Source organism: Saccopteryx leptura, chromosome 3, assembly GCF_036850995.1.
Source record: "Saccopteryx leptura isolate mSacLep1 chromosome 3, mSacLep1_pri_phased_curated, whole genome shotgun sequence".
Taxonomy (NCBI): Eukaryota; Metazoa; Chordata; class Mammalia; order Chiroptera; family Emballonuridae; genus Saccopteryx; species Saccopteryx leptura.
The window spans coordinates 18065009-18082151 of NC_089505.1; the positions used below are offsets into that span (position 1 = coordinate 18065009).

The 17143-nt window shown below is 44.0% G+C and overlaps 1 protein-coding gene across 1 annotated transcript in view; it reads right to left on the bottom strand.

Moving 5' to 3' along the window:
- SASH1 (SAM and SH3 domain containing 1) overlaps positions 1–15441 on the bottom strand; it is a 329462-nt gene extending 314021 nt beyond the window's left edge. Inside the window, exon 1 of the mRNA XM_066373038.1 lies at positions 15327–15441. Within this exon, the coding sequence (XP_066229135.1) occupies positions 15327–15371 (45 nt within the window). The 5' untranslated portion in view covers positions 15372–15441. The remainder of the gene's footprint in view (positions 1–15326) is intronic.
- Positions 15442–17143: the final 1702 nt, after the last annotated feature.

A 17143-nucleotide genomic window follows, 5' to 3' on the forward strand; every position in this document is an offset into this window, starting at 1 on the left:
TTGTTCCTTAGTCACACTAGCCACGTTTCAAATGCTCTGTAGTTACATCTGTCTAGTGGGCACTGTATTGGTAAGAGAAGACCCAGGACATGTCCACCATCCCAGAAAGCTCTATGGGACGGTGTAGTTCTAGAGGAAAGTCAGGATCATGACAGCCAATGATGTTTCCCAGGAAAATCCAGTCTGATGGGGGGGGGGGGATGAGCTGTCAAAGCTTAAATTATATATACCCCCTCCCACAATTATCACACTGTTGTCCGTGTCCATGAGTTTTTCTTTTTTTTTGTCCTTTTTTTTTTGCTCAATCCCTGCACCCCCCTCGCCCAGCCCACCCTGACAGCTGTCAGCCTGCGCTCTCTCTATGAGTCCGTCTCTGCTCTGCTTCTTAGCTCATTTTGCTCATTAGATTGCACATATGAGTGAAACCATACGGTACTTGTCTTTCTCTGACTGGTTTATTTCACTTAGCCCTCCAAGTCCACCCACACTGTAACAAAATGTAAGATTTTCCTTCATTTTTATGGCCTTGTAGTATTTCATTGTATTAATGTGTACTTTTTATTCCCCCAGCAAGTGTTTTTAGTCTGCTTGGGTTGCTATACCAAATTGTCATGACAAAGTAGCTTTAAACAACAAACACTTATTTTTCATGGTTCTCGAGCCTGGGAAGTCCAAGGTCAAGGTGCTGACAGGTTCAGTTCTTGGTTAGGGCCCACTGCCTGGTTTGAGGATGACCATCTTTTCATCATGTCCTTACATGATCAACAGCGGAGTGAGAAGCGAGCTCTCTGTCTTTCTGACAGGGCCCTAATCCCATATTGAGGGATTTACCCTCATGACCTAACTACCTCTAAAAGAACTCACCTGCAAATGCCGTCACATTGAAGATTAGGGTTTCAACACATGAATTTTGGGGGGACACAAACATGTAGTCTGTAAGAGCAAGTGACACTGGCTTTGTGTTAGTGACACAAATTTTATTTTAAAAATATAGTTATTAAAATTTCAAAGGGGATCAATTAAAAAAAATGTTAGGTGAAAACCAGCATTTCTGCCTGTGGTTTGCACAGGCGCGAACCCAGAAATGAGGATCTGGGGCAAGCGGACCGGCCGTGCAGGCATCCGAGGCGGGGCTGCCAGACCCGTCAGGGGCGCTGGGCCCTCAGGACTTCCGGGGGTTCACATAAATGGATTAATTTCTTTTAAAGAAATTAAGGTCAGAAGAAAAAGTACACTTTCAAGTTAAGTCAATTTTTAAACATGTTTTAATATATAATTTATTATATTAATATAGTATACCAACACAGTCATAAAATATAACTTTTGATACTATTTTAATGGAGGAAGTGGCCTACAAAGGCGAAAGTGCCCAGGGCCCAGGAAAATCATGACCCGACCCTGTTTCTCTGTATACTTGGAAGGCACTCAAGGCAATGGGCACAGAGGGTCGGAGTTTCTCAGCAGCACAGTGGGTGGGTGGGGGTAGCTGTATTTCAGCGGAGGGCACAAGTGTAAATTAGAAATAAATGGCAGCATGCATGCCCGCTATCTGAGCATGGCGTGAGCTAAGGCGCGTGTCTGCAGGCAGGGTGCCCAGGGCGCACCAGACAGCAGGATAGGACAGCAGGACTGACCCCGGTGCACATGATCACTACCTGCAGGTCCGCATAGGTTCCGGCAGTGGGGCAGGGCTGGACCTTCCAGGTGAAGTTTTTCTAGGGAAAGACCAGGATGGGATTTCAGAGATCATCTATTAGGAAGGCCTACCAGGACTTTTTAGCCCTGAAATCACATTATAAGGATATAGGAACAATCTCCTACTTGGCTTGAGTCAGGTTGATTGTGATGATAAGAAACACAGAAATGAGAAGCAGACACACACACACACACACACACACACACACACTCACTCACACACACACACACACACACACACACACACACACGCAGGCCCTAATACAAAAGGTGACTTGGGGAAGCTGCCAGATATTCCTTTCGAAAAGAAAAGGTTTATGAAACAATTACCCAATGCACCCTGAAGGCAAAGGCTGGCAAAGTTAAGGCTGACTCCAAGACCTCTTGATAAGCTCTGGGATGACAGGGGTACAGATGCCACTTCAAGGCAGAGGACTGTGGTTAAAGGCCGGGCATGCCACCTGATTCTGTATCTTGTAGCTGCTCTCTTGTTGCCGAGCAAGGAGCATGACATTGACGAATCACCCTATTATAACTTGTGATAAAAGCAGCAGGTACTTAGAGAACTGACCAATAGACACCTGAAAGAGACAAATGGCTGCGGGAAGATGGGCTGATACAAGCTGGAAATTAGCGATACCCATTGCGAGAACAGGACAAAGCTTACAGGATAGAGATAATACCCTCATCGCGTGAATGTCCATCAATTCCGGTCACCTAAGTCTTCTTGGAAAAAAGTCTCAATTACTAATAATGTATTTATATATGAAAACACTCTGAAATCTAGGATGTATCATGCAAATCAAGGTATTATCATGACTAAACCAACTGAAGTGGAAAATTGGAACAATTATCTATATACTTTGATTTTAGGATCAAGTTTGGGGATATTTGGTCAGATATTTTTTTCTAACTAGTCTGGAAACTTACCATTGTGATATGTGGAATCAGCAGAAAACCTCTGAGGGGGACCCAGAATGACTGAGCAACGATATAAGTCAGTCTTACAGAGACGTCCCTGTGAAGTTGGGCTACTCAGTAGTGTTGGCTGTGGTGGTTTCTACAGTGGCATCCAGCACCTATTCTGCAAATCACTTCCTTCTTCAACCTCAGGGGTTTCTGCAAACCACATTCAAATGGCCTGTGAAAGCGCTCCCCTACATTTCCCATTCTTCCGGAGTCGGGCCAAGTGGGCCCGAGGGGGAATCATCAGCTGCTTCAGTGCCTGCATGTGGCGGATTAACCACAAATTCATCATGCGGTTCAGCGAGGAGGCAGTCACGTGGACAACCGTGGCAAAAAAGCACTGCAGTTTTGGGTTTTTTTTTTTTTCGAGCAGCTGTCATCAGTCAACAAAATCTGAACTGAGACCTTCAGTGGCCAACAGCTTTGGAAAATGCATGTCCATGTTCCCATGGTAGAAAGGCCCCCGGGGGGCACAGGTTGCGAGGGGGTAGGGCTAAATGAGATGGATAGAAAAATGAACTGGTGAGATACTAATCAAGAATGGAATGGATTAACGGGAGGAACCATATGTAGGTTTCTGGTGAATAACTCGTGACACTGTGGGAGCTACTTGTGGTGTCCAATAGCTAGCCCATTTTTACTTCCAGAACACTCATTCTCGCATCCTGCAGCAGCTGCTACTGTTTGGATTATGAAAAGGAATAAACCATATGGTGTGGCAGAAAGGAATCACACATATTTTCACATGGACAAATATTATTATTCCAAAACATAAACACGTCAATATAAGTGTTTTTTCTCCCGGGAGCAATACAGCCCCTGAGCTCAGTAATAAGACAATAACTTGCTGTGTGTGTGCAAAAATTACCTGCTATGATTTTTATTGGAATCTGAGCCAGAGGGCTTCCTAAGTTTTTCTTTTCCTTATCTGTAGGAATAAAAAAAGAAAGAGAGGAAAGAAGGGAGGGAGGGAGGAAGGAAGGGAGAGAGGAAGAAAGGGAGGGGAAAGGAAAAGAGGAAGGAAGAGGGAGAAAAAAAAGAGAAAGAAACGAGAAAGGGAAGATGACTTCAGGAGCAGGGATACGACGTTCGGGGCACTGCCATCTGGATGGCAGCCCCAACCCAGAGCTCTCTACCTGGGAAGCAGGGCACTTGCCTGGGGATTTCAATGCCAAATAGCTAGCAAGCAAATCCAGAAGGCGATGGCAGAAAAGACTCAATCAGGCCTTTTATTTCTTCTTTCTTAAAGTGAACTTATTGGGGTGTCATTGGTTAATAAAATTATACAGGTTTCAGGTGTATAATTCTATAACACATCATCTGAATATTGTATTGTGTGTTCACCTCCCCAAGTAAAGTCTCCTCCCATCGTGATTTGCCCCCCTTTACCCTCTCCTATCTCCATGCACCCCCTTTTCCCTCTGGTAATCACCGTTCTGTTGTCTGTATCTATGAGGGGCTCTTTTTTTTATCTTAATCCTTTTACCTTTTTCACCCATCCCTCAATCTTTCAGTCTGTTCTCTGTATCAATGAGTCTGTTTCTATTTTGTTTGTTAGTTTATTTTGTTCATTAGATTCCATATAAAAGTGAAATCATATGGTACTTGTCTGTCTCTGACTGGCTTATTTCACTTAGCATAATAGTCTCCAGGTCCATCATGCTGTCACAAAAGGTAAGATTTTCTTCTTCTTTTTTTTTTTTTTACAGCTGAATAGTATTCCATTGTGTAAATGTACCACCGCGTTTTTATCCACTCACCCACAGATGAACACATGGTCAGCTTCTAAATCTTGGCTATTGTAAATAACACTGCACTGAACATAGGGGTGCACATATTCTTACAATTCAGTGTTTGGGGTTTCTTTGGGTAAATTCCTAGAAGAGGAATCATTGGGTCTTAGGGTAGTTATAGTTTAAATTTTTTGAGGAACCTACAAACTGTTCATAGTGCCTGCATCAACCTGCACAACCATCAACAGTGCAAGGGTTCCCTTTTCTCCACTTCCTTGCCAACACTTGTGTGTTGATTTATTGATGATAGCCATTCTGATACGTGTGAGGTGACATCTCATTGTGGTTTTAATTTGAATTTCTCCTATGATTAGTAACATTGAGCATGTTTTCATATGTCTATTGGCCATCTGTGTATGTCCTGTTTGGAGAAATGTCTATTCAGGTCCTTTGCCCATTTTTCAATTGTGTTTGTTTTTTTTGGTGTTGAGTTTTATAAGTTCCTTATAAAGTTTGGATATTAAACCCTTATCAGATGTATCATTGGTGAATAGGCTCTCCCATCACTGGGTTGACTTTTCATTTGGATGATGGTTTCCTTTGCTGTGCAAAATCTTTTTAGTTTTATCTAGTCCCATTTGTTTATTTTATCTTTTGTTTCCTTTGCCCAAGCTGATATAGCAGAGAAAATACTGTAATGAGAAATGTCTGAGATTTTACTGCCTATGTTTTCTTCTAGGGTTTTTATGGTTTTAAGTCTAACATTTAAATTGTTAATCCATTTTGAGTTTATTCTTGTGTATGGTGTAAGAAGGTTGTCTAGTTTCAATTTTTTTGCAAGTATATGTCCAGTTTTCCCTACATCATTTATTGAATAGACTCTCTTTTTACCTTTGTATGTTCTTGTCTCCTTTATCAAATATTAATTGACCAAAAAGGTGTGGGTTTAGTTCTGGGTTATTTTGTCCCATTAATCAATATGTTTGTTTTTCTGCCTGTACCGTGCTGTTTTGTTTACTATGGTCTTGTAGTTTACTTTGATATCAGGTAGCATGATTCATCCAACATTGTTCTTTCTCAAGATTGCTGTGGGTATTTGGGGTCTTTTTGGTTCCATATAGATTTCTGGAATATTTTTTCTAGCTCTGTGAAATATGCCATTGGTATCTTGATAGAATCACATTGAATCTATAAATTGCTTTAGGTGGTATGGACATTTTTTTTTTTTGGTATTTTTCCAAAATTAGAAGCAGGGAGGCAGTCAGACAGACTTCTGCCTGCACATGACCGGGATCCACCCGGTATGCCCACCAGGGGGCGATGCTCTGCCCATCTGGGGCATTGTTCCCTTACCGCCAGAGCCATTCTAGCACCTGAGGCAGAGGCCATGGAGCTGTCCTCATCACCCAGGCCAACTTTGCTTCAATGGAGTCTTGGTTGCAGGAGGGGAAGAGAGAGATAGAGAGGAAGGAGAGGGGTAAGGGTTGAGAAGCAGATGGGCGCTTCTCCTGTGTGCCCTGGCCGGGAACCGAACCAGGGACTTCCACACGCTAGGCCGACGCTCTACCGCTGAGCCAACCAGCCAGGGCCAGTATGGACATTAATAATGTTAATTCTTCCTATCTATGAATGTGGTATATGCTTCTCATTTGTATGCTCTTCAATTTCTTTTTTCAGTGTCTTATAATTTTCTGAGTACAGGTCTTTTACATCCTTGGTGAAGTTTATTCCAGCTATTTCAATTATTTATTTATTCTTTTTTTTTTTTGTATTTTTCCGAAGCTGGAAACGGGGAGAGACAGAGAGACAGTCAGACAGACTCCCGCCTGCGCCCGACCGGGATCCACCCGGCACGCCCACCAGGGGGCGACGCTCTGCCTACCAGGGGGGTGATGCTCTGCCCCTCCGGGGGGTCGCTCTTCCGCGACCAGAGCCATTCTAGTGCCTGGGGCAGAGGCCAAGGAGCCATCCCCAGCGCCCGGGCCATCTTTGCTCCAATGGAGCCTCGCTGCGGGAGGGGAAGAGAGAGACAGAGAGGAAGGAGAGGGGGAGGGGTGGAGAAGCAGATGGGTGCTTCTACTGTGTGCCCTGGCTGGGAATCGAACCCGGGACCCCTTGCACGCCAGGCCGACGCTCTACCACTGAGCCAACCGGCCAGGGCTATTTATTCATTTTTGAGGCAATTGTAAACTGGATTGCTTTCTTAGTTTCCCTTTCTGATAGTTCATTATTAGTGTATAAAAATGCAATTGACCTCTGGATATTTATTTTATATCTTGCTATTTTACTGAATTCACTTACTAATTCTAGTAGCTTTTGTGTGTGTGTGTGTGTGTGTGTGTGTAATCTTTAGGTTTCTACATACACAGTATCACATCATCTACTAATCAGGCCATTTAAACCTGTCAGTGAAGGTTCTTCTGAAGCATGCTTCTAACTCTCTCTGATTTTATTTTAACTGTCTCAGGGACAGTCCCTGACAATATAGTTCTCCAATTTATTTAGATCTTCTTAATTTAGACATGCTACTTCTCTCTGTCCTTTCCATTTTGCTTTATTCTTCCTCTCTCTAGCACTTCATATTAAGTGCTTCCTCCTGGGAGTCTGCACCTCTGGGTGCCGGTTGCTTTATAATCTGCGAACTCCTCCCTCTATCTCTCTTCCTGCCAGGGCTTGGTCATCGCCTTCCAAAACACTTCCTTGTTTGGCTTTTCAGGATCACGAAAGGCTCACCCATCACCCGGCAGGAGCAACAGCCCCTTGGACTCAGAGAGGACACACGTGGGTGAGATTTGCAGGAAGGGATAGAAAGAGTGAGTTCAGCCCCAGTTTTTGTGTGTCTTTGCCATTTTGGTCCCGTGGCCACTGTGACCCATTTCACGGAACCAGGGGAAGCCACTGGCTGGACAAAACCTAGAGGGAAGATGAGGTGACCAAAAGCACGCCCGACTCAGCCACACCAGGAAATGCCGCACTGACCCGCAATGTGAGCATTCCCTCCCGTGGTAGTTTTTAGTGGTTCCTCTCTCCAAGTATACAATTTCTACAAGCGAAGAAACTGGGATCAATTTACCTAGTGACCCTTCTCACATTCCTTAGAGTTTGGATGACAGATTATTAAAAAAAAACCCATCTAATTCAGTATTCACCTGCTACTTAGTCACCCTACACATCAGGGCCCTTCGTCTCCAAGGCCATCAGTGGCGAGGCTGGTGAGTATAAACGGATGACTCAGCAGAACTGAGCCAGTGGGGGCGGGGGGGGGGGGGGCTGGAGGATAGGTGCTTCCGGCAGCACTGAAAATAAAGCACCTGACTCCTTGCGCACTCCCAGAGACCTGTCCACAGCCGCACTCAGCCTCAGGGCCACCGCTCTGTGATCCCGGCAGCCCTGCACGCTCCGCTGCTGCAGCCCCTCCCGGTTCCTTGGTCTGCTGCTTCCAAGGCAGTCCGCTTCATCCGTCGCCCCTTACTCTCAGCCTACGCTTGTCTCCATCCACACCCCTCGTCCCTGTTCAAACCTTCGGTATCCCCTCCACGCTCCAGCTCTTTAGGCTGCAGGAGGCTTTTGTGTGCCCAGTGCAGCCTCTAATTCTTTTTCTTTTTTTATTTTTTATGTATTGATTTTAGAGAGAGGGGAAGGGTAAGAGAGAGACAGAGAGCGAGAGCATATGACAGGAACATCCCTCTGTCCTGTATGTGCCCTGTCTAGGGATTGAACCAGCAACCTCTGCACTTCCAGATGATGCTCTAACCAGCTGAGCTATCTGGGCAGGGCCAGAGCAGTCTCTCCTTAAGGGTGAGCATTCCAGGTCGTGTCACCCGCATGTGCTATAGATGTGAGCTCTGAGCCAGCAGTCCTGGTAGTGCGCTCTCTGGCCCGGCAGCACGGGTATCCCCTGGTAGCTCATGACTGATGCAGAGTTTTAGATCCCGCCCTGGATCACCACATCAGAGCCTCCATCCGGTGACGGGCCCACCGTCTGTGCTTTCACCCGCCTTCCAGGATGCTCTGTGGCAGGCTCAAATCTGAGAAGCACTGCTCTATCCAGATAGGCTCACCCCCACGTTGCAATGCCCTTCGTTTTGCCTGCATCCCTTTTAAACTGCATGCCTACAACTAAATCTTAACCCACTGGACCAGTGGTCCCCAACCTTTTTTGGGCCATGGACCGGTTTAATGTCAGAAAATATTTTCACGGACCGGCTTTTAGGGTGGGACGGATAAATGTATTACGTGACCGAGACAAGCGTCAAGAGTGAGTCTTAGATGGATGTAACAGAGGGAATCTGGTCATTTTAAAAAAATAAAACATCGTTCAGACTTAAATATAAGTAAAACAGAAATAATGTAAGTTATTTATTCTTTCTCTGCGGACTGGTACCAAATGGCCCGTGGACCGGTACCGGTCCGTTGCCTGGGGGTTGGGGACCACTGCGCTAGACTATCATCTCATTCATTTTAGAGGGATAGAGGGACGTTATGAAGATTAAATTAGATAATGCCTTACTTAGCACAGTTCCTAGCACTTACCAAATCTGTCATACATGTTAGTCATTATCACTGAGTCATCATTAATCCATTCATTATACCGTATCAATTCTATAGCATTTTATCAATGCAGTCTTAGATCAACTGAACTTTTCATGGAGGTTCACTTTCTACTCTGGACTCTTCCTGTCCAAGGCCTCTGCAGAGTGTGCGCCTCTCATTTCCAAGGCGTGTGTTCCCATAGCAGACGGGAGGGAGAACCTGCACTGAAGACAGGAGCGTACAAGGTGGGGCTGGAACATCCTCCCCCATGTAAGGAACGGATCTTGTTCCCGGAGCCACAACTCCAAGAGTTTGGGGAGGAGAGAGAAAGGCCCCTAGAGATAGAGTTACTTTAAGGAGGATGAGGGGGAAGTCGCAAAGGGAGAAATCAAACACAAATTTAAGTTTTCCTGGATTTCAAAGAGAATCTCTTTTTTCTTTTTCTCTTCATCCTCCAATTCTAAATGCCCTGCAAAATCTCCAATCATCTTTTATTTTAGTGAAAGGGGTATTTTGAATATTATTCTGCAAAAATCAGAAATGCCAGGCTGCACTCGGTCAGTATTATAATTCCCTCAACAGAGAATTCCAACTTTCATTAAAATAACTACTAAAGGAGAGCCCAAGAGGTTGACCTTCACATTATTCAAGAGCGACACCAATCACCTGGCCTTGGCACGCACGTGCGTTTCTTGCAAGGATTTCAGCAGGTGTTTTCTGAATCACCTCCAGACTCGCGCTGGACAGAAACGCGGCAGAGGTCACCGAAGCCACATCAATAACGGTAAGCAGGTTGATTGCGGCCCCCTCCCACCAGCCCTGCAAGCTGGTGGGTTTCACAGCATGGCTGGCTACACGGGAGGCAGCGTTTACAAGAGCTCTAGCCAAGTCCCAATGTCATTCTAACATATTCAAGAGAGAGACTGACTGAACTAACAGAGCAGGCCACAGCTCTATGGAAATCAAGTGAGCTTAGGAGAGGAAAGCAGACAAGAAAACACATACATACCTATTTTTTATCAGTATGTTTCTTGTTGGAATTATAAGTAGCAAGTACAATAAGATAAAAGAGAATTACACCAAGGGTCACAACTGAGTAATTCTGAATTTCCCCAGATTCCTCTGGCGAGAACACCTGGTCAATATCCGTTTAGAAAGGAGAGCACATTCCCACATGCCGACCTCCCCTTCCTCCAGGCTGACAACCTTTCTAGTCTTTTTATTTTATTTTTTTATCTATTGATTTTAGTGAAAGAGGAAGGCAGAGAGAGGGAGGAACATCAATCTGTTCCTGTATATACCCTGTCCAGGGATCGAACCAGCATCCTCTGTGCTCTGTGACGATGCTCTAACCAACTGGGCTATCCTGCCAGGACAGCCTCTCTGGTCTTGTGTTTGGAAACAATTACAGGTCAAAAGGGAGGAAAACAGGGTCAAAGTGTCACGGCAAAGCTCAGTTCTAATCTCTGTACTGCTACTAACCTCTTGAGTAATATTTGAAAACGAATTTAACCGCTCTGTTCCTCAGTTTCTCTCTCTGCAAAATGAGAAATTGGTTGATTGAGATGATAAATTCAAAACTGTACAGGTCCTGAAAAGCACTGTATGATAGAGGGGAGAATGTGTCCCCATCTGCAGGGGACAATGCTCAGCTCCACCCAGCACAGTCACAGTTTTTGATTTTGTTTCCCAAGGAAACGTGTTTCTGGATGGCTCTGTCAAAACCTGAATTTTAAACACTGGCACAAAGATGAAAGGAAATAACTGTTGAAAAACAATCCTCAGGTCAAACAGAACACATCAATGGTCTTTTAAAGTTCTCTCCTTCTAGGATTCAAAATTTGTCTTGAAACCAGTGAGGACTTGTCACTCTGAACATGCAATTCCTTGATCTGCATCCTGGTAATAAATTGTTTCCCTTTCAAACTCTCAAGTGAACTGCGTGCCTCATTTCCCAGCAGAGCTGTTAGAACCAGTCCAGCCACGTCTGCGCATGGCAAAGGTGGTCCGCCGAAGTTTGCAGCACACTGCCAAGGAACTAGATATCAGGGGAGCAAACTAACCAGAAATAAAACTAAGAAGTGAGGAGAGAAACGTTTCAAGTTCAGCACACAGTTGCTAAGAAGAACTTGGGGAATCTGCTCACAATATCATGAACCCCGCTGTGACAGAGGAGGGGCTCTTAGGGTATAAAATGGTCCAGGAAGCAAGAGTGTCGCCTAGAAGAGCAACCTTGGCCTGAACTCTCAGGATGGGCATTGATGTCAAAAGTATTTTCTGGAAAGGGTTTGGATAACTGCAAAACAGAGAGAGAAGTATGAGAACGGTTTGCTGGCCCTAGGAGTCAATCTAAGGAGAACAGTTAGACATCTCTCTTAGCCTGAGCAAGGGCTGACTGTCGCCTCGACGAGGTAGCCATAATTTGCTAACTTCATGTAGTTTGCACCCTTCAGGTTCTGATTCATCAACTAGTATTCCATATTTTTCCTTAGAAATACGCATCTTTCTACCCATTCAATTTGTCCCATTCTCGCCTGGGACCACTGTCCTCTCATGTTAAGACCTGATAACAATAGCTTTCTAAAAGGCCTCCAGATTCTTCAGAATCCAACCTATCTGGTTAGACTGATTTCCTATAAACACTGCTTTTATCATGCCAGCCTACCGTGTCACCACCTTCCATGGCTCCCATTGCCTACCACGTCTAACCGCCTCTGCATGGCCTCCAAGGGCCTCCAGGACGCACTCAACTTGAACTCTCCCGAGTCCCTCTCACGCATTTCCTGTTCGACCACTCAGTCCCGTCCCACGAGCAGGGGTGTCCCTGCCTGCCAGCATCCACTCAACGCTGTCCCTTCCATCTGGATGCCCACCACTCTCCTTCAAATCCTGTCCACCCTTCTTGTCCCATTTCCTTCAGGAAGCCTATTGACTTTCCTGACTTCAGAATCACATTCCATTTAATGGTCTGCTGCTTAATTACCATATTTTTTTTGCTCCATATGACGCACCTGACCATAAGACACTTTTAAGGAGGAAAACAAGAAAAAAATATTCTGAACCAAATGGTGTGTTAAAATATTTAATAAAATATACCACAATAATATTTCAACAATGTAAACTCAACAGCAGTATTAACAACCATTAGCACAGTTATTAACAAGTAAGAAGAGACTTTAATGTTCAAATACTCTAGTTGTTTGGGAACCCACAGCAGCTAAAAAAAAAAAAAAAAAAAAAAAAAAAAAAAAAAAAATGAACATTCGCTCCATAAGACGCACGGTCATTTTCCCCTCCACTTTTGGGGAAAAAAAAGTGCGTCTTATGGAGCGAAAGATATGGTATATATTATTTTGTTCTCTTATTACTCCATGTATGTATATCTTGTCTCTCAATTATATTTTGACCTTTGTGAGTCAAGGGCATGCCTTTTTCCTCTGTGTTCTCTGCAGAAACGGTAGAATAATGCAGAGGCTGGGCTCGGTAAACACCCAAATGCATTGTTCAAATGAGCTCATTTGGAGAAAAGGGATGGGGACAAACGAGGTGTTAGGCTTGAAAAAAGAAAGTTGGCTTGCATCTCTGGGTGGTGGTGACCACATAGAACTACATAACCGGTTACTATGTCTACTTCCCTCAAATCACACCCACTGCTGACAGCTGCCTACTGCACATCATCCAATTATGAATGCACCCTCGTATTTGTTTACCCTGGTGGAAGCTGGCCCAGATAACCACTGGGTAAGGTTGTACGCAGGGCGGGGATCTGGTCTCTCAGCCGTCCTTGAACATCACACAGCCTTGGGGATATGAAGCTGCACTTGAAAGCCAGCTTCTAAATTTGAACTTGCAGGGGCCACGATCATCCTCTTTGAGAGAAGCATTATCCAGCCTGACGTGAATTTCTAAGCAACACAGGCCGTCTGCAAGAGTGCAGACATACAAGAAGTCTAGTGCCCTGAAAACAGAGAGCAAGCAGGCAGCTGTCCATGGAGAAGCGGCTTGGGTCCTCCAGGCAGAGAAGGCAGTGAGAACATGTCCAGCGTTCTGTATGAAGTTGCCAGCCACTGAGGGCAGAGGCTTCTATTTCTCACTTCCACCTTGCTCATGAACCAGACAGTGCCAAGCCCATCATTAAATCTCTATGTCTCACCAGCTGTGCACTTAAGATAACAACTTGCTGACCACAAGAGAGTTTGGGTATGTTAATTATGATAGAAAGACGCTGGGCAAATATACCAGGTTCTCCAAACTCCATTTCTGTTGATTCACACAGGTTCCTGCGCAGCCATTGGGTCAGAATGAATTTCAGTCTCTTCTGCTCAGGGCCATGCTTGTCCCTAGGTGTCAGAGCTGGCTGCCAGTCGACCTATTGCACAGCCTGGAAGGAGCTAAGGAGAGACTTGTTTGCCAAGGGAAGTGGTAACAACATGTCAGGGCAGAGACGGAGCCAGGGGCTTGAGAGCTTCCAAAAGAGGAGAGAATTTTCCAAATAGCAGTTTGAATAATCAGAGTTTAACAGATCAACAGGTGAGCTTGAATGTGTATGATAGGTTTACCTTACGTTTCTACATTCTCTCATGTGACTGAGGTATCTTATCTGGAACCTCCTTGGGCGGGGGCTGGGGTGTCTAAGTGGAGAAGAGCATTGATGCTTACACCTTATCCCTTTGTGTATTTGCTGAGCTCCAGCTTTGACCTTGGTCCCATGGGCTATCTTAGGACCCCTGAGCCAATCAGATCCTGATGCTACATCAGCTCCCAGCCCCTTGGAGCACAGACATTTCTTCCTGCCCAGAGGGCATACAGGAAATACTCTTTTCATTTTTTTTTATAACTTGAGAAAATCAGCTTCTAATAAAAATAATAAAAATAAAAAATCTAAATATCGCGTAGAAATGATTGTTTCCAGAATACAATCATTGGTTTTGTTTGCTAAGTACCGTATTTCCTCCATGTATAAGATGCTCCCATGTATAAGTTGCACCTTAATTTTGGGGCAAAATTTGAAAAAAAAAGTATTATGTAAAGTTATTGGACTCAAGTTTTATTCATCATAAGATCCACACAACTCGTCATCTGTGGTAAAAAGTGGGAAATGCAAGTAAAAAAGTCTACAACCACTGTATAAGACACACCCAGTCTTTAGACCCCAAATTTTTCGAAAAAGGGTGAATCTTATACACGGGGAAATACAGTAAATGAGTGAATGACTCGGATAAATAAAAGTAGATGTACCAAAAGCTTGACTATTGACCTGAAAATTGTACCTTTTTAGTTACATTTGGGAACAACACATTGTTTTTTACCCTCCCTTCTCCAAAAGTATACAACATGGCTTGCCGGTTAGATATAGCATTATAACATAAAGTATCAGAGATAGTGAACATTCTTTAATGAACTGAAGGGATTACTCTAGAAACCAATGTTTTAATTTGCTCTAGGAGTCAGCTTCATATCATAAAAGCAGGTAATACAGGTCAAACTGCTAAAGAACAGACCGACGGGTCACATTACTGCCACCGGAAGAGAATTTGTTATACCACCCAATCTGAAAGTTACCTATGTTTGTGATGGGATCTTCTATTTCCAATGAAGTTTCAGTTCACATTAGAAAGGAGAGAACAACATGAAAATATATGCTCTGGGACAGTGAGCTATCCCACCTGAAAAAGCCCCGGGCAGGGGGTTGGGGCCGTGATCCTGCAGCCCCGCTCTGGGTTGGTCATGCAGGGAACCCCAGTGTATTCGAATATAAAGTGAGATGACAGCCCGGATCCCCAAGGGCTGGGAACCTGCCACTCTCTGGGGCTTTCCGGAACTTGACCGATTCTTCTAAAGCAAACTCAGCAGCTCCCAATGACATAAAGGGTGGCAGCAGTTCAGAACATGTCTAGTTTAAAAACTGTAAACGTTGGTTTCAGACAGGCATTAGAATTACAGTGCCCCTTTATTGTGCACTTCTGATACGTGCACGTGCACACACATGTATTTATAAAATCTTAACAGTAGTATATTTCAAAGAGATCAAAAGTAACAATCCAACACAGAGTTCTAAGAAGCGTTTCATTTGCATTAAAAACCTGGCTCGACTTCACAATCCCTGTGTGTCAGGGAGTTAGTTTTTTTTTTTGCTTCCATAAGGTCACGTTTTGTGTGCCCATAGCTGTTCAGTATGGTTCATCAAAAGCACTAGAAAAACTTTTGCCCAAACAATTCATTCAAAGTCATTTATCGCTAATGTCATTTGATATGTAGAGGACACGTTTCACTTTAAAATAATGAGCGAGACTACAGTCCTTTGATTATAAATTCCCCTTTCATCTTAATTTTATGAAAAGCCACAAGGAAAATGCCCAGCATGATGCCCTTGATATTTAAACAGTTCATTCGACTTACCATTAGTCTGCCCCAGAACTCGGCCTCCCTTGCAAAATGCTCCATATTGAAGAGGTAAATTTCTTGTTCTGCCTTGTAAAATGTGTCACTTGGACTGCCCTGATGACTGAACACAGCACTCAACAAACATTTCTGCCGAGCCACTTTCAAAATATTGACGGTGGCCTTTTCTCATCGCTGGGAGACTTGGGAGAAATAGAATTTACATACGTTGGGGTGAGATGGGTGTGGGCATTTTTTATAGTTATGATTCAAAACCAAGATATGTCTCATTCAAAGAGATAATAATATAACTCAAAGGAGAAAAGTATCCCCTAGCATTACTGCCACTTAAGACCTGACAATTTCTATTGCCACGCACAGATGCGCCACGCCTCCGTCACCATGCCAAGAACAGTTCTACAGTGGGTGGTGTAGGTTCCTTCTGGCATTTTTTTTTTCCATGGCAGACTCTGGTAATTATAAATCTCTCAGCTCACTTTAAGGTGTGCACAGGAACACAGGAAAGGAATCTGAAATGCAAGTATAATGTTGCAAGCTCAAGGAGACAACTTTTGGCATTCTTGTGGGGGAAATTAACCAAAGTTGGCTCATAAATGATTCACCCTCTGTATGCTCTGTTAGAACAGGTAAAATGTGATTTTAAACAGCTACATAAAGATATCTGTGCTAAGAATAGTCTTACTTTTTTTCTTAAAGTTTTTAAAAATTATTATTATTATTATTATTATTATTATTATTAAGTGAGAGGCAGCCAGGCAGAGAGACAGGTCCTGCATGCGCTCCAACTGGGATCCACCTGGAAAGTTCTCTTCGGGTGATGCTCTGCCCGTCTGGGGTCGTTGCTCTGTTGCTCGACAACCGAGCTATTTTAGCACCTGCAGTGAGGCCATGGAGCAATCCTCAGCATCTGGGGTCAATTTACTTGAATCATTTGAGCCATGGCTGCAGAAGGGGGTGGGTGGGAGAGAAGGTGGGGTGGAGAAGCAGTTGGTCACTTCCCCTGTGTGCCCTAACTGGGAATCGAACCTGAGATTCCACACATTGGGCCGATGCTCTACCACTGAACCAACTGGCAAGGGCTTCACTTTTTTCTTATAGGAGACAGAAGAAGAAATAACTTTCTCCAAATATCCTAGAGAATGAGATTTATAGTTATACCACATGCTTGTCTTTATTAGTACTGGTCACTCTAACGGTCACTCAAAAGAAACATATGTACAAATACAGAAGGCTAACACCCCCAACCCACCATTCCTGCAGACTAAGATAAAAGGAAGAGGAGAGTCCAGATGGATCAATTCTGATGGGAGAGACCCAGAACAATGGTGGTCATTGGTTTCTGTAGTCTTATGACCTGCTCTTGTTCAATAAACATTTCTTGGATATTTAGATCCAGTGAAATTTTCCAAGCTTATGATGGAAAGCAAAACTCAAACGCACAAACTGCATATCCTTTAATAAACCTTCCCCAGAGTGTTCTAACAACCTTTCTTTCCTTCACTAGTTTCTCATTACAGAGGACCTACTGAGGAGTGGCCCCTGACAGTAAAGCATAAGTGTGGTCAACAGCTGAATGTTACCTCCAAAGCACAGTGTGCGAAACCAGAAGCCAACATGCCATCGTTCCAATGAGAAATGTGCCACGTTCACAGTTCTTCTCTTGCAGGGAGATCCTCCTCCCCCTTATTTTCATACGGGTAAGGCTTTCAAAAATGTTTAGTTTTATATAGTTTTACCCAGGAAAGCAGTTATTTATGTCTGGCACATTCTCTCCATTTCCTCAGTGCCCTAAATTAGTACCAACCTTGTCAGAT